This window comes from Antrostomus carolinensis, unplaced genomic scaffold (assembly GCF_000700745.2).
Source record: "Antrostomus carolinensis isolate BGI_N321 unplaced genomic scaffold, ASM70074v2 scaffold28238, whole genome shotgun sequence".
NCBI lineage: Eukaryota > Metazoa > Chordata > Aves > Caprimulgiformes > Caprimulgidae > Antrostomus > Antrostomus carolinensis.
Window position 1 is genome coordinate 32,700 of NW_010335439.1, and position 21,474 is coordinate 54,173.

Consider the following 21,474-nt stretch of genomic DNA (forward strand, 5'->3'; position numbering starts at 1 on the left):
AAGAGTGCTCAATGTGTTTATCCCACAGTTAACAGATGCATCACCAGCTTCTGCTTGTATAAAACTAGACCTGCTGAGATGATTCGGGTCAGGCTCAGTCAGTCGGTGGAAGCGGGTACAGCTTGCTCTCCAGATCGGATGGGCTGAGAGACAGTGAGAGGCATAGTGGTGCTTTCAAAGTATTGTTTATTATAGTTTTTGCTGCAGGAAATATCTCAAGGCAGGAATTAAAAGGTTACCTTTGGGACAAGGGGTTTTCAAGAGTGCTCTTTCGGGCATTCTTTGCTGTGCTTCTGCCGCAGCCAGGAACAAAAATTTCACTTTAGCAAACCTGGCTAGTAATGAAGTATCATTCTGATTTCCTTTTGTCCTCTGGCCATAGCATGCCTGCAAGCCTGCTGCCTTTCTCCATGAGTACCAAAATATCAATGTAACAAGTCATTTTCTCATACAAATGTACAAGTTTTAAACTGCTGATCTCAAAACAGACATATAAAAGCAGCTTATCTTAGCCACATTCTCCAAACAGTGGCCATGGTTCTGTTCTTTCCAACACTCTCAGTGCTAATTACCTCTGCTGCCCACAACTCAGTTTTTTATTCAGTAACATTAATGGTTCAAATGTCACTGTTGCTGACTTACACAAACAATGCCTATTTTTTTAATACATAACTTTTTTTAAACTACTTTTTGTTTTCTCCTTGTATTTCCAGTTTGCACCAGAAGACAAGTTGCCTAGCTGCTGGGAATTTCCTTCCTATAAGGCAATTACCTTCCTAAACCAGTAAAATTACCTTTTCACAGAATCATAGAATGTATTGGGTTGGAAGGGACCTTCAAAGGTCACCTAGTCCAACCCCCCTGCAGTGAGCAGGGACATCTTTACTAGAGCAGGTTGCTCAGAGCCCCATGAAGCCTGACCTTCAATATCTCCAGGGATGGGGTCTCCACTACCTCTCTGGGCAGCCTGTTCCAACGATCCACCACCCTCATACTGAAGAACTTATTAAACACGTAAGTTCTCCTAGGTTCCTACTTAAACTGCAGTCAAACTCTAAACTGACATAAAATCCTGGACTTCCTTGTTAAATCCTGCTAGCTGGATTGTCTGAAATTCTCATGGAGTTTCAAATCCAACAGGAATGGAGGGATATGTGTGCCTGTAGGCCATGTGACTGAATAATAGCACGTGCAAACAAGCACACTATTTATACTATATTCACAGAAAAACTGCATCCTAAGCAGCAGGAAAAGAACAGGTTAGCAGTTAATACTGCCATCCCTCAGTGCTCTCAGCACTTTGCATGGAAAGGATGGTTCTCTGTTCCTTTCCATGTGCAGAAAGCTTCCAGATGCATTGTTCCCTGCATCCTGAAGCTGAGCTTTGCAGGAACGCATTCTGGGCGTACACGGAGGGTACGCTGGGATAGCTGGACCTGAATCTGACAGAGCTCCAGGCACCCTTGATCAGAACTGGGCAGGAACTTTTCAGAAAAGTGGTTCTTGGTTATGTTTGTCAGAAGTTGTTGATTTGTGAAAACAGAAAACAGAAAACTTTCTGTACCAATTTTGACTGGAAGAGTTTCTTGGGCCCAGAGATTTCTGGGCAGAAAGAACACTCTCACGAAAGCAGTTAGTCATCCAGTAATCATGAAACAGCAGCAACTGTGCTTCAAGTCTTTATTGTCTGCACTGCCCCTGACAAATGCTATTTACTCTCCTGTAAAAGGCTGGTTTCTCTCATTCAATTGAATTTTGGATTTTGTTTGGGTTTTTTTTCCTGGCAAAGAGGAGTTTTAGAGTTTTTATCCTAGTCTCTCAGTCACTACTGCAGACCTAGCTGTGCAGCTACCAGTGTTATGGATCAGAGAGGCCTCCTCCAAAATGCCATTACAAATGATCACACTTTAGTGCAGTAATTCCTTGTGCACAACACTTTCCAGTTCAGGAGGCTCCCTTGGGTGGTGCCTGCAGGCTGTGAAGCATCCGACCCTACCCCTTCCAGAGGGTTATGTAAAAACTCCAACACCTTCTGACCAAAAGTGAGAACTGGGCAACCTGGTTCTGTGCACAATGTTTTTCACCTCTACTTTCCACTGAATTTCCTGGTTTCTCTAGTGAAGATCAGCTGTTTGATTACATCAAAGTATGAATACTGATTTACATAATCATGAGGGAGAAGGAAATTCAGTGTGCTATTTCAGAAACTGAACTGCCCCTTCTTGCACATTTTGCCTGTGAGCAGTACTTACGTAACAAATAGCAGCTAGCTCCTGACGCAGGATACTCGCCTCCAGGCTTGATGTTGTTTTCACTGGATTTACTCCATTGTCATAAACTGTAAACTTAGTTCCCATAAGATTTGATCTATCAAAAAAAAAAGGAAAATCCAATCACCATTCTGTCAGTAATGCTGCCTGAGACATCTATCCTTTACTGCATTGTAGCCCCAAAGGAAAGACAGATAATATTGACTACAAATAGTTGTTAATTCTAATCCCAACTAAATGGCAACTCCTGGATTAAAGACCATAACAAAAATATAAAGGTACAGTACAGCAGAGTATACTAAAGGTCTCTTATTACACTGGAAACTTCTCATGATATATTGCAAACTAATAAATTCAAGAAAGCAGTAAGGAAACACTGAGGTGGGGTTATTTGGTTGGTTTGCTTGGTTTTTAAAATATGCTCACTCTACAGAACTATCTGCTTTCTTACTTGACTACTAACTCTATTAGAATACAGAAAGTGATTTTCATAAAGTTATAAGACCAGTCTTTCCTAGTTAAGTGGAAATCACACCAAGGAGCTCAAAATACAACTTAGAACATACTAAAACCACATGATCCTCATTCTGTGTTTGCACTGCAATAGATAGCAATACAAGTTCTGAGATCCACCCAGGCAAACAGCAATTAGCAACAGTCCCTTTCCTTGGGCATAGATGATCTAAACACACATTGGGAGCTCCACATAGGTATCAACAGACGGATGTATGATGGGTGACAGAAAAGAAACAAATAGTTCTGAAAGAATTACACTACTTGTAAATAATTCTAATCAGGATCTTATGAAATGGGCAAAACCAAAGAGATCTTCAGATTGTCTAACAGACAGAACTTCAATTCCAAGGCATTTACACCAACAGGGGCTAGACACAATCTACTCATGCGCTTATGAAAATCCCACTAAGACACGTTGTGCTCACGCACCCTTGAGAATCTTGCCATTGAGCATTTAAGAGCTTCAGTTCTGCTGACTTTTAATAAAATTGGATCTTATAAGTACTTGGGATGTTTTGAAAACATGCCTTAGATTCTAGTGAACTTTAAGCCCATTATCACATCATGTAGTCAAGCCTCTAATTAAGAAGTCATAGTGGCTTACAGGCTTCTTAATTTCAAATGAAATTTCTATTATATAAAGAAAATTCTTAGAAGTATCAGTGTTTACCTCAGTTTTCCAATAAAACTCTCTCCACCCCGAGACAGGTCAGTTGGGTCTATGGAGATGAGGTAATTAGAGGTTTTACTCTTCTTTCGTTTCCTTCCAGCTAACAGAAACACCTAAGCAGTGCAAAAAAACATATTATAGAATGCCAAAGGCATTAGCACACACCACTCCCTGCTTTGATATATGGAAACCATAAGCAATTTTTCTGTCTTCCAGCATCATTAGTGAAGTCACAGAAGGTCTCCTGGGACTTAGCAAAACCAGATAACAATCTGGAAAGGCAAAGTGACTTCTCCACCATTCAGTCCATTATTTATAGTTCAAATAATTAAATTTGATCTGTTTTTTTAAATGTTTGACTCTAAGTTGCTCTGGCTCTTCCAGTTGAACAGACGCTTTTCAGGCCACAGAATGCAGAGAGCCCCAACTGCTGACTGTCACATAAAGGTGCCATGCATGGATTATTTAAGGTCAAAGATTAGACATACGAAGAAAGACAGGAGAATAAAGTGATACTATTGTTTTGCTTTTGGAAGACTGTAGGACAGATCTCAGTGAAAGTGAAAATATATTTAAAAGATAAGATTTATTTTCTTTGTAAGGCTTCTTCAGACTTTTAATATTTTTTTAATATTCAGATGCAACTGGTATGCCATTCAAGTTATTTTATGACCTTTTTACCATGCTCCCTTTCCAAGTGGAGGTAATAAGTAGGGTACATCCCTCGGTCCATTCCCTTCTTGTCTCTTGTGATCCTGCATTTGACGGTGACACCCTGTGGAGCAGGTCTTACAGCAAATTCCTCGAGGTCATCGACATCTATGAGAGGTTCATTTGTGGAAGGACTTGGTGCTGAGGCAGCTTCCTAAAACGGTAAGCAAAACTCAGGCTTCCTTAACTTTGATTTACAAGGTTATAAGTACAAAAGAATGACATCTGATGGATGCTGCACTTAAAAAAAATAAATACAAGAGAAACATTGTCTTCCCCCTTCTGATTCCTCAGCAGCCTTGAAGGCAACTTATCAAGCTAAGGATCAATCCCCATCCAATCAGTCAAGCTGTTGGCTACCAAAGGCCGGGGAGCAGTTCTCTGTGCCACTGATGCTCAGCATACAGACACAGCTGGCGAAGCGGAACAGGGTGGCTGCACAGGCAGAGTGCTGTAATGTTACAAAGAAAACCCTCGTTCACACCTTCCCATCTTACCACACCTTCTCCTTTCAGAAAGGCCATACACAAGGACAGTGATGGTCTTTGATGAAAGGAAGAAATGGGATGGGGACAGATAGATTAAGCTAGATAGAGATATAACAGAGATGAGAAGTCAGTGCAGTGTATAAAAGAGTGGGTCACCATCAACTGGTTTAGCAAGAGCTTGTGATTTAGAATATCTGAACAAGTCAAAGTCTTATTTTATGTGTGGGTGGCAGCAGCGAGAACAGGGTGGGAAAATGCTCAGAAAAAGACAATAGAAACAAAAGATCCTTCTGAGCACCTTCAAGAGACAGAAAGGTAAATATTTACTGTTTATCTTTCTCTTCATTCAAATTCAGATAATATTTCCTGTTCTTTTCTCCAAGTCATTATTTTCATTGCTTGCTTCTGTGAACCCTGAGAGCTATCACTAAATCACCTTGGAGATAACTCCAGTGCACATTAAAAACAGAACAAGAAAGCCAGGCCTATCCTGACTGCACTCTGAAATCATGCAGGACGCAGCAGCCACATGCTCCTTCCTGGGCTCTCACCCCTTACCTTACTGGATTTCTTGCTCGTGGCAGAACCAGGCCGGGTGTTACTGTTTAACTGTGAAGAACTGGAGCTGTCTTCATCTTCCTCATCCTCTTCCTCATCAAAATTCATGCTGCTTGAAATGCCTGAGGAGAAAGCAGTGCACTTATATGAAATACTAATACAGTAAAGCTGTCCATACTTGCTGTAAAGCATCACTTATTGTACTGTTGCACCCTTAGGCTCGCAGGTGAGAAAGGGTGTGTGTGAGGGGGGTTCACTGTGTGAGGCAGAGTGCAAATACGTGGGTGAGACAGTACCTGCCCTGCCTGAGAAGCCAAAACATTTCAGCAAATGAGAAAGGAAATATCATGGTTTCCATTCCACAGGGAGGATTGAGTTACTCAGTGATACAGGAGCAATATCCAGTTAGGAGTTAAATTCAGATCTTCTTAATCCAATCAAGTACTTTGAACACAAAACAAAATCTTAAACCTGAAAATGGAGTTGAGTGGACAACCTACCGCAGCCATTTGGAAACCTTAACAATTAAAATGAGAGCCCTTTTACAGCACGCTTTTAACTGTTCCTAAGTGATCTGATGAAGAGCAGATCTTAGACTGAGAAGAAACATTCACATCAAGGAAATTTTCTCATGCATATTTATTTCACAAAAAAACCCCCAGTATCAGCCCAGGCCAAAGAAACTGCCTTACAGCACTTAAAAATTTGACTTTACAAGAATCCAAAACCTCAGACATTTCAAAGGGAAACACAAATTTGGAACAAGCATCAGTGCTGGGACATTTGCCAGGCCTAGTTTTTCAAGGAGTATCATGCAGATGAAGCCATACAGGTGGCTCAGGTTCAAACTCCTAAATTCCGCATATTAGAGGCTATCTATGCAATATTTTTTCAAAAAAAAAGAAAAGAAAAAAGAAAATACTTGAACACTTGGTCCAGAACTTCCACTATTGGTAAGTCCAATGCAGAAGGATAAATGAAATGCAAAGATTTCAGGTGCCAAGCAGCATGGGCATAATTAACTCTTTCCTTCCGTACTTACCAGGAACATGATCCAGGGCGACAAGACTGGATTGGGAGGTGGAAGAGGACCAGGATGTATTTGCATGGGGATCTGGGAAAGGAAAAAATCCACGGGCTTGATTCTGCAAACCCTTAATTGAGTGAACAAGCCTAACTTGCCAACAGGACTCTGCACAGGGCTAAAGGCTTAGTGGCTGGGGTCATAATGCTGCTGCCAGAATTCTCAATTATGGACATTTTATCTCTCTGCACAATCAAATTCACCTTCTACCTGCTTATACCTGCTGTCATCTTCTTTTTTAGTACTTTGAATAAAGTCAAAAAGCCCTGGGTCACAGAGCTGAAGCTTCAGAAAGCACCATCCATCCTGAACAATTGTGCCACAAACCCTTCTGTGCACGATGTTCCCTGCATGGTAGGTTTTGCCCTACTTTTTAATTCTAACACACAAAAAAATAAAACTGATCAACACAAATGATATAGACAGATTCTACACAAATACCTGCTCAACAGCATTGAAAGAAGTATTCAGACTCGTATTCAAACAGCCTACATTCTACCTAAGTCCCTGTCCCAGTCTGTCCTCATCATCTTTCTCAGGCTCTCTAAACTATTCTGGGACTTCCAGGAATACACATAGAGATTTTCATGTAGCTTGGTCTTTCGGAATATGAGCTTGGTCTGCAACAGAGGCTGAACCAAACTAATGTACAGAAATATAAACACTAGAGATAGCACCAGTAATGGTTTTCTTCAGTTCAAACTTTGTAACGGGATGAGAAAAAAAGAAACACCAAAAAAGGCATTTAAATACTTTTTATGTTATTGCTGCTTCCAGTAACTTCAATGCATGTCTCTTCAAAATAGCTTTTGACACCAGATGCACACTGGATAATGAAACAACACCAGAGTACTAAGAGTGTATAAAAGTAAAACAGAAGCATATGCAATGCTTGTATTTCATTCAGCTGCACCATGAATGGTCTCGTTATCAATTTCTTCATTTCCCTCAATCTGGACACACACCACACAGCACGACAGCTAAAAGTTTCAATAGGATCTGGTTATGCAAGGGAGGCCCGAATTCAGAGCTCAACAGATATTTTCAAAGCCTGTAGAACTCACTCATTACTAATCACACACTCATTAATCACCAGCATTATTTCTTAATAACGACAACCACCTAGTAAGTGTGCATGGGTAACAGAGACAGTCCATCTCCTCAGCTGGCAGCTGTGCAATAAAGCCATACCTGCATATGCACAGACGTAATCACTTCATTTCTACATCCATGCTCACTATTTCACCACCAGTATTTTGGTGGTGAAAATTCTGTGCCAGCCTTAGAAAAGTCTGCATCCATGACCTGTGGGGAAGAATGCTTCAGAGAGCTCCTGTTTTGGTTTTGAACCCAGAATTCAAATCTATTCCTTCCCTAAATCTCAAAACAGTTTTAACTTCAGGTGGCAAAGAACTAAGACCAAACTGCTCATTCCATGTCTTTAGAAGGACATATAGGAAACTGATAAATGTGAAGACTAAATGTTATTTATTCAGTGTTAAAACTTATGGAAGTCTGGCTGTGTCCTAGTGACTCATTTGCCAGAAAGGAACTCTAAACATTAAGACTTCTGAAATCAAAAGGACGAATATTTCCTGCAGGAAGAAAATGATACTAGCATGGCAATTTCCAACAGATGGAGAAGTAAAAAAAAACATTTGGCATTTTCTTCCAAGTGACATATTCTTTTCACACTCAGGTAGCCTATAACTTACTGTAACAGAACTTGACTTGCTGGGGAAGCAGAGACACGTGCTGAGATGGGCTTCTCTCCACAAAGTTAGTGTCAGAGAGCAGAACAGGCACAAATCAGGGCCACACAAATCAACTGAATTCCCATGAACACTGGGATACTCAAAACTTTCTAACAAGCCTCCTCTGCTGGTAGCAAGTGGCAAACCATACACACATAGTAAAAACATTTTATGGAGATGCTGCTAGTTGCAGTCTTGTCTTAATAACTTTCTTTGTGTCTCAGAGAGTATAACTCTGTCGTTAATAAAAATAAGCAAACCTCAGCATTCCCATTAAAACTCACCCCCCCAGACTTAAGGCATACTAGTGGTCCACCCTTAGCAGTGTCTGTTCTGATCAGGAGTATACTCAGACCTTCATGAAAAAAGGTCACATCATATATTTAACAATATGAAGCAACAAAGCAAAACAAAATCAAATCAAAACAAAAAAACCCATCTAGTGCTCCCATTCAAAAATAAACAAAAAATTGGTGAGAATAAAAATATATCTTAACCTGGAAAAACATCAAAAATAGAAATGTTCCCCAGAGTAAAAATCTGAGTGCTCTGACCTAATTTGAGAAGTCTGTTGATAGTTTTTAAGTCAATCAGCTTTAGTAAGTAGTGTGCCTGATGATTAAATATTCTGAGCCATGTTCTGAGGCAACACAATCACCACACAGATCAGAACTTGTTAGTCATGCCAACATCCCTCTGACTCAAATGCCCAGGAAATACCACACTTGGAGAAAATCTGCCCATTTCAGTTGAAGTTGCTCACATCTGCAGAGTAACGTCCCAGAAAAAATGAATCTTAGTGAGAACTGCCCTGAGGACAAGAGGCAGGCATTTAGGTATGAATAGTCTATTCTAGATGAGTCAAGTTTGCACTTACATTTTGCTCTTTATACACAAAGAGTTTATTCTTAAAGCATCAGAGCACTCTTGGCTTAAGCCATCTTTGCTTCAAAAGCTGTACACTGAAGAAGAACAACTCCAAAGCAAATGCCTTCAGAAAAAGCTTTGTGAGGATTTTAGGATTTTTTTTCCTTTCCACAGTTAACCTCTAATAAGATATAACAACAGTGCAGGAAGGAAGAGACGGGTGCACGAATCTGTACATACAGAATCTCCCAAATAATGCATGCCTCTAGAAAAAAAAATATATTCCAGAACATTTGAGGACTATGCATGGGAAATGCTGCAAAATGCACAGTGCTCTAATTCTCACCTTTGCAAGGATGAACGCACATTGTGAAAACATGAACAATGTTTAACTGACAACACAACTAAAATTAATATTCTCGACTGAATGTTGTTATTCTGTATTCTTTTTTTTAACCCTGAAGCAAGTGATTTCAGAGTTGTATAATATTAAAATGTGAACAGATGGATACGAGCATTAGCATCTGCCTAGCACCTCAACAACAGCACTGCACTGCAGATGGGAAAGCCACATCCCTGAGAGCCTGGAGAGCACTTGTTCCTTGGGATGACCGAGAACTTGTGTTTTTTGTTTTTTTTTTTGAGATAACAGAACGAAGCCTAAGAGGCTCTGAGCAGAAGAAACACAGAGTAACAATCCTGGCTTAGGCTAGGGTTGAGAGTGAGAATAGGAAAAGGAGTCAACAGACATAAAGCAAGCAATGAGAACATGAAGGCAGCTTTGGCTACTTACCTTTTTTCTGCATTGCTGTTCTAAGATCTTGTTTGCTGTGCTGTTGTTGGCCACTAGCCACTTTCTCTCCATCATCTTCATCATGGCTAGACTGTCCAACAGTCAGAATCTGCACTTGACTTCCTATCTTCTGAACATCATCTTGAAAAGCAGCTGGGCCATCAATCCCTGTTAGACAACAGCAAAAACCTTAGTTGTCTTGGTGTCAAGAAGTTACTGAAAAGAGAATTGCTCACTCATAAAAAGCATCTTTTCTAACAATCAAAGATCAGAGGTTCACATTCAATAATATTTCTAGTCTTAAACAAGGCTAAACTAACCTCCAAGGCAAACATCTTATTGCCCATATACTCCACTAAAGAATCTCCAAGAGGTGATCAGGATTTCACTGTTGCCCTCCTCACCCCCAAAGCACACCCATCCACACACCGGAAACACCAAAAACTAAACAGAGAAGAAAGTCACTGAGGAGGAGTGACAAAGCAAACAGATGCAGCTTCCATAAGGACGCACAGCTGGTCCAGAAACAGATAAATCTGCATCCCAGATTATGCCATATCCCCTAATAAACAAGACTGCTGTTATGAAACGATGCTTCAAAGTTTCAGAAACCTGGAAAATTCACAAGTAGATCTAGGAGTGTATACAACAGGAAGAACAGCAGGTTAACAAGCCTAAATATGCCTACTGAGTTAGTGAATTGCTACAGTTAAAACATCAGAGTGAAATTATAAAGAAGATAATACATGTTCCCTGGAACCTCCACCCTCTGAGACGCTCAAACCAGGAACAGCCCTGGGCACCCTGCTCCGAGCAGGGGTGAGGGATCAGACAGTGCCCAGAGGTGCCTTCCAGCCTCACCATGCTGTGACACTCTGGCTTCTGATGACAGCCAGCAAGAAACTTCCTTATGGCTGTAAATTGCCTCTGAAGACAGAAATATGAAAATACAAGGTGGGGTGGGGTGTGTTTTTATCACAAGCTAACTTCATTTTTTTTCTTCAGGATAGCAAGTTAAAATATCAGATTGCAAATATACTTCAGCTCTTGGCTAAAACTTCGTGCTGGTATATGGTACTAAATGAGCTATATAAAAATGCACTTTCACACCAATAAAAATGGTTATACTATCATATACAGATACAGTAAACAGCACAAGCCTGTACACTGCTGCTGTTCTGAAATCTTTGTTAATAAGCAATCAACACTGTGGAGAATTAGCAAGCATTACAATGAGCTTGTGCAGTAAAAGAATATGGTGCTCCTCACAACAAACAGAGCAGACTAAATCCTGTAAGAAGGAGCTGTAGGGATTGGGATTTTTTCAGATGGTGATCTGTAGCAGAAGTCTCTGAGAATACCATTTCAACCCGCTCTGCCAGCAGCTGTCAACTTGCATTAAAAGACAACTGGATTATACATTTAGCATGCTTAACTGTACTTTGCCGTACTTGCTGTCACTGCTGCTGTGATAGGAAGCATAAGTGGAAAAGAGCGTGGTCCACACCCTCGGGAACAGGAACAGCACTGGCTGTGCAACGACCTAACAAGATGCAGTCCAACACTGCAGAAGTATTGAATTCACAGAGTTCAAGATCATGAGGAATTACTGACTCAATTGCACCACACAGACCCTTAACGTAGCAACTGCTGCACCAATCCTGTAAATTCTGATTTACTTACCATAAAAGTAACAACAACTAAAAACAAATAAACAACCTGTCCAGCCAGCCTTGAAGGGCTAAATAAAGTCCATGGAAATGTTCCCCTCATCTTGGTGGGATGACAAGTTCAAACAGGAGCTCTGTGTGATGCAGAATGAACAGCCTCATTTCCGATGTTGCAGGTATAATATGGCAGTGAACAGAACAGGTTTTTCTTAAAAGTTACCTCAGGATAAGGACTACAGCAAAGGTGCTCTAGAACAGACAGGCAGCTGCTCAGATCCACTGTGGTATTTTTAACAGCTTTAGCCATATTAACCACCATCATTAAAGTGGTTGCCTAAAGTTAGACTTTTACCTTAATACTCCAGATTTCGAAAGTGTTAAGTATCCATGCATTTAATAAGACGCTCATACATTGTGCATATCTATCTAGCCCCTTATTAAGCTTTGTACGATTCAAACCTAATTTTGAGAATCCATTTCAAAAGGAACAAAACACCTTAATTATTCTACTTCAAAGCAGACATTGATCTGCAGCAAATGAAATGCCTTCAACAGCATTAGACATTGTTCCTGATGCCTGCAGAACATCTGTGCTCACATCCCGTGCTGTCAGGAACATCACGTATTATTAGGCGTTAGGACAAAGGCTACCCTGGCAGGTCACACTTTTAGAGAAGAAAAATCAATTTCGATATTCTGAAGAGTACATCACTGGTAGAGTGTGTTATTAAGCATTATGAATGGTTCCACTGGTGACCCCATTGAAGGGAATGGAAGATGTAGCCAGACAGAGAAAAAAAAGAACCTTTACTGCATTATAATATTGTAGACAGTTTGTGGCAAACACAACATTAACTATTTCGTATTTGTGTGTGTGCAGCTACACATCTTTGTAGCTACATATGCATGTGTAAAAGAGTATTAAGCATTTTTTTCCTATATCATGTGATATAAGTGTATCTTTAGAAGTCACAGTTCAAAAAGCAGCTTTACCACCACCTGCCTAATGTCTGAAAACACTTCCAAGCTTGTGTAATTGTGATACTCAAGGTGGATTTCTCCCTGTGTTCTCACTTGCTTTGCCTCACTGACTCCTTCCCACCCACTTACTGGAAGGATGGCTCACTGTGCAATAAAATAAACCATTCAGGTCTATAGTTATAAATTTCCCAGTTTAAGGACAGGGTCAAAAGAGGCAAAGAAGCTGAGTGGGCTGTGCCAAAAAGGAAGTGTTCATTGCTACAGTCAGCATTTTCTACAGCTTTTCCCAAAAATCAGGTAGAAAAAAAAAAGATGGAGATGTCCTTGAATACTTGCTAAGAAGAAAAGGGAATTTTTGAGAGGCAACTGTGAAGTAGGGCAGGGAGGGAAAAGCAAGACTGAAACAACCCCCAGAATATCAGTCCTTTCAGTAAAGGCCTTCTGGTAAACTTTGACATGGTCATGTCTCAGATGAAACCCAGAGGTACCAGAAATTAAAACAAAGACATAATGAAAAAAATGCATCAAAAAATTGGCATTCACTGGCATTTCCATCCTATAAACTACTATTTATCAATGCCTGTATTTTGCTAGCACCTAAAATCTTCTAGATAATATTTATAAATGGACAGAACCGTGCTCTTAAAAGCTGGTAATCTAAACTACCATGTAGAATGCTTTTATAACCTGAATTCATCTAAATTCTCAGAAATTAAAAATACATTAAGTAGACATGCACTTAACTTTGATACCAGGAATGGGATTTTTAGATAGGATTGTTTTCTTCTTTTGATTTAAATACACAAAGTATTAACCATCTACACACAAAAAAATTACAAGATCCAGGTCTGGAATGAGGGGAGAGAGAAAAAGGTATGGGATAAATAAAGAATTTATAAAGATAAATATTTGTAAAGATAAATAAAGAACTGTTACTGAAAGCCATGGGAAAATAGAATAAAGCAGCAAAATTTTGCCCAGTGTTTACGACAGATGAGAAACAAATCTAAGGTTTCATACATTTTATGATACAACATTATGCCTGTTTGAAATTTCAGCTTCTAAAGGATGGACCAACAACCCAAAATCCATTCAGTCTCACTGGATTTAGTAATGACAATACATTTTGAGGATATGAAGTTGAGACCTTATTTTATTGTGCCAATGCTGCTGCAATGGCACAATAAAGCAATTAAAGGAAATCTCGTTATGGGAGGGTCACTAGACATACATTCCTCTATCCTGTATCCCCTGCAGCTTTCTGCTGAACAGTTTCCAGCTGTTTTGATATGTCCTATAGATAGATGCTAAAATGAATACAGATGAGCCATCTCAGTTCTACTGGATATAGTTATCAAAATTCTTTCTGACAAACCAAGCAAGTACAGACTACATAGGATGGAAGCTATAGATCCTGACGTATATCCCTCCACGTTGGCCCTACAGATCTAGAGGTTGGTTGTTTTGGTTTTGGGTTTTTTTTCCCCACAACAGCACTAGTAGAGCATTACAAGTGCAGTTCTGGGTATCATTTGAGCCTCATGTATTTTTATTTCAGCTTCACATCCTTCAAAATTATTTTGCAGAAAAGAAATACAATTTCTAACCCTATTTCAAGTAGGAAACTAAGGGTATAGTCATGCTGAACACAAGGCTTAAATATCTGTTGAGTAGTCCTGTCTAAAGCCAAAATCTGTAATGGGATAGATCTGAGTGGAACTTCCTTTCAAAACTGGACAGAACTTAAGCATTTGTAGACACCCCATTAGATAAATTCTCAAAGTCATCACAGTAATAACAATATAATATTACAGAAGAATAAGAAAATTAAAGAGGATAGGCCAGAACCACAATTTTGATTATTTCATTGCTCAAGAGATAAGAAAGAGTCTTTAAAATTTTCAGAGGATGAGGAGGGAGAAGCACAAATGGGAGGATAAGACTACATGCTACCCAGCTATGTATGACGGGGGCAAGTTCAGAGAAGCAGTTGCTATATGTGGCCACCACTTATAGATGAGGACGAGACCAAGCACAAGGAAAGCTTTTGCAATCTGACAATAGTGCATGATGTACAATGGTAGTATTGAAAAAATTAGTTACAGATTAAAGATGTGACAAACCACTCAGCAGCAAATTACAGGCGTAAGCATAGTGAGTCAGCTCTCCAAAACATTATTTAAGTATTTGACTATATACCACATGAATCCCCAGTAACTGGATCTTGCAGGAGAAGAATCTAATTGTATTTATGTACATCATGTTCCTCTCTGCGTGTATTTATACACGCAAACATTTTGCTGTGAAAAGATTTTCAGGAAATGTTATTTCCTTGTGGTTCTTTTACATGAACTTGTAAGTACAGGAAAAAATGATTAACTGATTATTTACAGAGTATTGTACCTAGGACACCATGAAAAGGCAGAGAATCATTTGAAAATAACTGTTATAATAAATTAAGAATTTCTTCATAGGAAAAGAAGAAATTTGCATTTGCAAATTCATTTGCAAACTAAGAAAGAAACTAAAAAGAAAAGTATCGTACATCAGAGAGAACTAACTGAGCTCAATGACTGAATGGTAAATGAGATTACATGTCAGGAAGGGAACATAGCACAGAAAACAGGTATTTCTGTCCCTACTTTACAAACTGCAGGATTCAAAAATTCTTCACATTTTATAAAGCATTTAAGACACAAATTCAACATATGAAGTCAAGCATAAGACTAAGTTTTAAGAATATGCTTAAGCCCTTTGCAGATCAGATCTGAAGAGTTGACCAAGGTCAAGCAGGAGGTTTCTGGAAGAGAAAATCTCAAGTCACATCTTCTGACCTCAGTAACATACAACAAAGGCTCTACAACAAGGATGTCCTTCCTCTACAAACATGCTGACAGCAAATGCAGGCATACTAGAAAATTTTCTCCATTTTTTTTTTTTTTTTTAGTGTGCCTTCAAAGGCAAGATACCAGGTTAGATAAGCCACCAGTCTGACACAGAAGTCACATCCACATGGATAACAGTCACAAGGCTGTGGCTAGCAGCAGTGCTGCAATTGCAAACTGCTCTTCAAGAGCACTGCAGAGCAGCTCTTCCTCCAACTCAGGGATGGCACCATAACCCTTCAAAGGCTGGCTGGCCTACTCTGAGGTCAAGAACACAGAGTCTCTCCTCAGAGAAATCTGGTCTTATTAGACTGACACCTGAACAAATAGAATTTCCATCCTTTAAAGAACTTGGCTTCAAGCAAACCTGCTTCTGCTTTTCTTGTCTCAAATGATCTACATTTTAAGTTAAAAGGACAAAACAACAGTTGATGATAATTTTGAAATCTGTATTTATTAAGAAGTGTGACCACTGAGTATTGTAATGTTTACATCAAGAACAGCGGTACAGGAAAGTAGTATTGCACAAATCAATAAAGGAAAAAGGTTCTTTCTCAGAATGCTTGCTTAGGAGGCTCTAATAAAATGGCTAGAACAAAATATAATGAAATTACATCTTCTAGAAATTTAGAACTCCACTGCTTTTAAAAAAAAAAAGTCTATCTATCTATATATCACCATTGGGTGAAACTCTCCTCAAAAGGAATTTACTGAAAAAGAAGAATGTTTAAAGGGGAGGGAGAAAGCATTTTTTGGTCTGTTTTTTAGGACTGAATAACCTTAAGAATATTATAGCTGTCCATATTTTGTAAGCCATTTCCCAGTATATGCCTGTTCTCATAAGAACTGCACATCCACTGACACGGGTTCAAGCAACTGCAAAACCACAAAGGGATTTGTTTATAGGGAAAAAAAAGAAAGAGCTCAAATAAAAAGGAGGAAAGGACCTCTGGAGGTGATTTAGTCCAAACTTCCATCAAAAGAAAGACTACTGCCAACACCAGATCAGGTTACTAAAAGCAAGTGCTCGAGCACCAAGCTCTACACCCACCTTGATGAACTCTAGAAAACTGTAGCAGGAACTGTACTTTCATAAATCTCTATCCTGAGGAGGCCAAAATGACTTCTTCACAATCAAGTTCATGTGTTGCCAAAGCACAGCCTGAAAGGGTCGTTCGATCTGGAAATAACAGGACTTTTCTTGCTGGAAACTCACTTATTGTTCCTCTTTAATACACAGGGAAGCAGAGATAAATCTACTCTGCATGAACTTCCCTCCCCCATCAGAAAGGAAGTGTTAGAGTGAGAAATGGTGCTTCTGATCCAACAAATGGTGCTGCTTTCTTAGTCAGCCAGCATTAATGTAGTTGCTTGTTACACGTAAAAATGGAACAGGATGCATAAATCAAAACAGACAGACAGGCGTGAAAGAGAGAAAAGAAACATGGAAGAAGCAAACCAAACCACACCATGAGATAGCCATCCTGGCAGAAAAAGTGCTGTGTGCCAAAGCAGCTCGTTTGCTTTCTGACTCTCAATAAAGACAGCAGGGAATACCCAACATACTATAAACATTTAATATACAACATGAAATTGCTGGGAAGGTATTGTTTATTTGACCATTTTAAACACATGCACATTCCTGATTTCAGTGACAAAAATCTTTGTTTATATTGCCCATGGCAGTGAGGGAACCTGTGCAGTTCATAGCAAGGTTTTCCTAAAATGTACTTACATCTCTAAGTTCAAGAGCGTTAGGGAAAAAAAACAAAACCAAAACCAACCAACCAACAACAACAAAAAACTTAAGCCAAAAGAAAACAACTTTTCATGGAATGATTCCTGAATTTTCATAGCGGATTTCACTCTGAATTAACTCCTGGTTTTGCATGGGTTTTCTCATGGGTTTTACTGTGTTTTGTTTTGGTTTTGTTTTTTTTAAGGTTCCATTTTATCTTTCTGATTTGTTTTTGCCCCATTTATTGCACATAGCCAAAAAAGCACTTTATCAGGTGTATTTACTAATTTTTCCACAAACCCAACCAAACAAAAACCCCACACCACTATGTACTTGTAATACTTTGAGGAATTTCATTTTTTAAAGAATCATCAAGGTATTTGATTAAAGATGCTCTCGTTTTGTATTTGTAATATCCTGCAGGGTGGGTACTTTTAATTGGTTCATGGTGCAACTATTTTCACTTGGATTATTTTTATGTTGAACCATCTAGCAATACTGTGCACCAGGTTCGCTAATATCCTTAATCACCCCTTTCTAGCGTCACAAATCAAGCCAGAATTTGATCTCCTATCTTCATTGGAAAGACAACCATTTTACATATTAATTTGTTACATTTTGGGGTTTTTTCCAATACTGCATATTATGTCAAACAATAAACTGGGAGACCAGAGCTTTCAGAAATACCAGCTTAATGAGCTAAGCTACTACAAAATGTCATTAATTTACTGCATTTGCAGGCTCTGTCTCACAAAAACTATGTTTCTTTTTAAAAACAGGCACAGTGTATAGTGGATAGTGTCATTAAGAATGAAATACCAGTAATAATCACAAATGTAGATACCATTGTGAAATACTATAGTGCCCATCACAGAATTACAAAATGCACTGACCCCTAACTTGAGAGGAACAATCAGCTCTACATGAGCAATTAGCTACATCCTTTTCTTGCCTTGTGTCAATGTAACCTCATTAAACCTAATATTTCCCTCGCGTTTGTCTTTAGCACATTGTTCTGATCATAGCTTCATCATTCTTTGAGCCACTTAAAAAACCATTACACATCTAAGACCAGAGTACAATCATTACACTACATCTTCAAGAGCAATTCATGTATAATTCAACGATTTTTGCTCTGAATTAGCTTATTATTCATAGGATCTGGTCTAAAGGCTCTTTCTTCTTAAAGCACAAACAGCTCAGCTATGCTTAGAAAGGTCATACTCACTACAGCTAAATACTAACAGAAACCTTTAAAATGCTATTTTAGCAAGTAAAGTGCATTCACCCCTCAGCATCCATTCTGCTGCTTTACAGGACATACCCAGGTTACAGTCAGAGTAGTCAGAGCGGAGACAAAACCTGAAGCAATTACAAAGCTAAAAGCAGAACCTAAAACTTCCAAGATTTGGTCTAAATACCAATGAACTTCCTCCAACAAAATCTCTTGTGCCACAAAATCATATAAAACCATTTAACCTTCATCCACTTTCACTAGTTAGATAGGAAGTTATTAGCAAATCCATTCAACATTACAATAAAATATTTTCTTATGACCTACACTTACTCTTAAAAGTAACTGAAAAACTGACACAAGTTCCACTACAGGGTTCTGCTACCACATGCACTTTTTTCATTCCCGAGTAACACAAATTAGATATGTCTGTAATGGATTGATCAGTAAAATCCCTCTGGAATTTAAAAGTTACCTTACATTTCACTTTTCATCCAATAATAAACTATTTTGCAGCTTCAATAAGGATGCAAGACTGGAAATCCAGTTATAATCCCCTACAAATACTCCAAGTTTACAACAACTATCAAAGGTAAACTAGATATAATTCCAATGGTGAAATTATACATGAATGAACAGTTAAATACCAGTGTGTGGAAAAAACAGATGAGCTGGATGAGCAGGTGCTACATGCTCACTCTGAACATACTTTAACTGACAGGGATATTTGTCACTAATCATCAACATAAACTCCAGAAGAGGAGGTACTCAACATTTTCTTTAGTAGAACTGATGAATAACACCTCCACTCTATGGAAACATATACGTAAGATGCAACTGATGGACAAATGTTGAAGGCCAGGGAAGACCACGCATAGCATAGCAGGATAAGCAATAAGAATTGCAGCAGAAGAAGAGGTTTCTATAGCTAACAATATTAATTTCCAACACATACAGCAGTATCAGTATGCAAAAGTTCTCAGTCTACATAAAGTGACATTACTTTTACTGACACAACTTGCTTCTGTTAAAAATATGCCAACATTTGCCTGCTTGGGTAGTCTTTCAGAAAATGAATAAAAATGTTATTGGCATTTGAGAAAAATACTAGATGTTACCTGCCCAGAAATAATAAAAAACTGTGCACCTTCTTCACAGTTGGCACACACTGCTCATGGAGTAACTGGCCTACATCTAGCAGGTAAGTTCAAAGAGAATTACCAAGCAAATTCAGCCCCAGCAGGCACACCCCATGTCTGCAGAACAGCCCTGGAAATCACACACTCCCACGATCACTGCTTCTTGCTATGTGTATCACCAGGCCTGCAGCTAAGATTTTGTTCATGGAATGTTTTAGCCAAGAGCTTATCAGAAAACTGCCTAGAAAACATGTGAATGTGTACATACGTTAGTGCTATACAAGACAGATTTCTCAAATAAAACCTTCTGTAACTGACTGGCACAATTATTTCAAGTTCTGAACACAGCACAGACGTAGACACCCCATAAAGGCACAACAGGCATTATGAGATGAAACAGAGACTCACGGTTATGCAGTAACTGATTTAACTATTACCCCACTCAATGCTCAGTCACCATCTAAGACAGGTTTTCTTTTAATCTAGTAAAATAATTTTTTCTCTTCAGCAAGATGAACTTCAAAATAAAATTTGGCATCTGTATTACTATGCTGGAGTGGCATTACTTTTTATGTTAAATTCAGAAACATCAGCCTTCTGTTCACTTATTTTGCTAACAATTTTTACATTCAGTTAATTTCACCATTGACTTTTACTTATTATTTTAAGCCTGGGTAGTGACACACATCATCTTTTTTTTTCAAATATATGAATAAAGTCTTTACTTCAGGGCCAGACTCTAGTCTGTCTAACCCAGGGCTTCCTTTGCGGCCAGAGGGAGAGCAGAGCCAGAGAAACCATAGATTCAGATCTCAACAATTAAGCTGCAATATGGTGTAAAGAGTTTTGATTAGGTAGGCTCATGTCCTGCAAAATCCCTATAGATAAGTCCCAATATTCTGACCTCAATAATTACCCTTATTAGTCATTGATATTTTTAAATGGACTTGTCAAGGATACACACTATTTTCTCACTTAGGCAATTAATGGAGAGACTGCTGGACATTGACAAGACAGGAACCCATGACAGTCCAGGCAGGACAGTGTTACAGTGGCCTTATCCAAGAACTGCAAATTATTGGAAAGGTATTTATTAATTTCATTAATCATTTCCCATGAAGTAAAAAAAATCTGTATGTTCTGGTCGAAAAATGTCTCTCTTTTTCTGTGTATGCATATATATGTAAAATTTGCATACCTCTAAATTAACACAGCAGGAAAACACCAGCACCTTTTAATCAGTACGTTTTTCCTCTGCAATTTGAGGAAACATGTTCCTCTGGAAAAGACTCAGTTTACAAATTTCAGCCCTCCTTCACTCACAGGTTGTACATGCCAAGAGAGGACCCACATTTTCCAATCTCATAAAAATTTCAAGAAATTACTTTTAGGCAATTTTCAACCATTCAAACACATTAAATTAAAAAAAAAAAGAAGAAGAAAAAGAAGTATTTTGCAGTCAATCCAACATCTGCCATTGAGCTGCATGCAGCTAACCTTTGTGTTTCCCTTTTTTCTCCTTTCTGGTGCTGCCAGTCTGACAGCTCGCAGCTGCTGCCTTGGTTTTTTTAGTTGGTTTCGGAGCCTGGGCATCCACTACCACCTTTACATCTTCCTGTTCGGCCTCCTGTACTGCTTGAGAGATGCAGGGTACCCCACCAAAAAGAAAAACAGAGAGAGAGAAGAGAGAAACAGAGACAAGAGAGAATGAATTGAGAACTCTGTGAAGGCATAAAAGAGTAAGCAGACATAGCAGAGGTTGTTTGGCATTTCAGACAATTCACACAGAGAAGAAAGTAAAATAAACCAGAATTTGCAAAGCTGCAGTAAAAACCTGAAAGTGTTAGGTTAGCTGGGATGCATTTCCTAACTTTATTCCTCCTTCCAATAATATAACAGCTCGCAACTTTCAAGTCAAAAGTAACATCAGAATATTAATGTGCTGCTGAGCTATTGTAGGAAGCACTTTTCCTCACAGTAAAGCTCTGCCAGACTGATCAGCAGTGGCAGCATGAAGGCAGAAAAATTTTATTTAGAAGTTTTAGTGCCCATGCTTAAAGCTACATCCTAAGCCTGTAAACAAGGAATCATTGGAAGGTTATTTTCAAAACACATC

The 21,474-nt window shown here is 38.9% G+C and overlaps 1 protein-coding gene across 1 annotated transcript in view; it reads right to left on the reverse strand.

Moving 5' to 3' along the window:
• TUB (TUB bipartite transcription factor) overlaps positions 1–20,990 on the reverse strand; it is a gene marked incomplete at its 5' end in the record, with an annotated part of 26,258 nt that extends 5,268 nt beyond the window's left edge. The window contains 7 exons of the mRNA XM_029086626.1: positions 2,253–2,367; positions 3,457–3,569; positions 4,130–4,321; positions 5,214–5,335; positions 6,256–6,327; positions 9,712–9,879; positions 20,856–20,990. Of these exons, the coding sequence (XP_028942459.1) occupies positions 2,253–2,367; positions 3,457–3,569; positions 4,130–4,321; positions 5,214–5,335; positions 6,256–6,327; positions 9,712–9,879; positions 20,856–20,990 (917 nt within the window). The remainder of the gene's footprint in view (positions 1–2,252; positions 2,368–3,456; positions 3,570–4,129; positions 4,322–5,213; positions 5,336–6,255; positions 6,328–9,711; positions 9,880–20,855) is intronic.
• Positions 20,991–21,474: the final 484 nt, after the last annotated feature.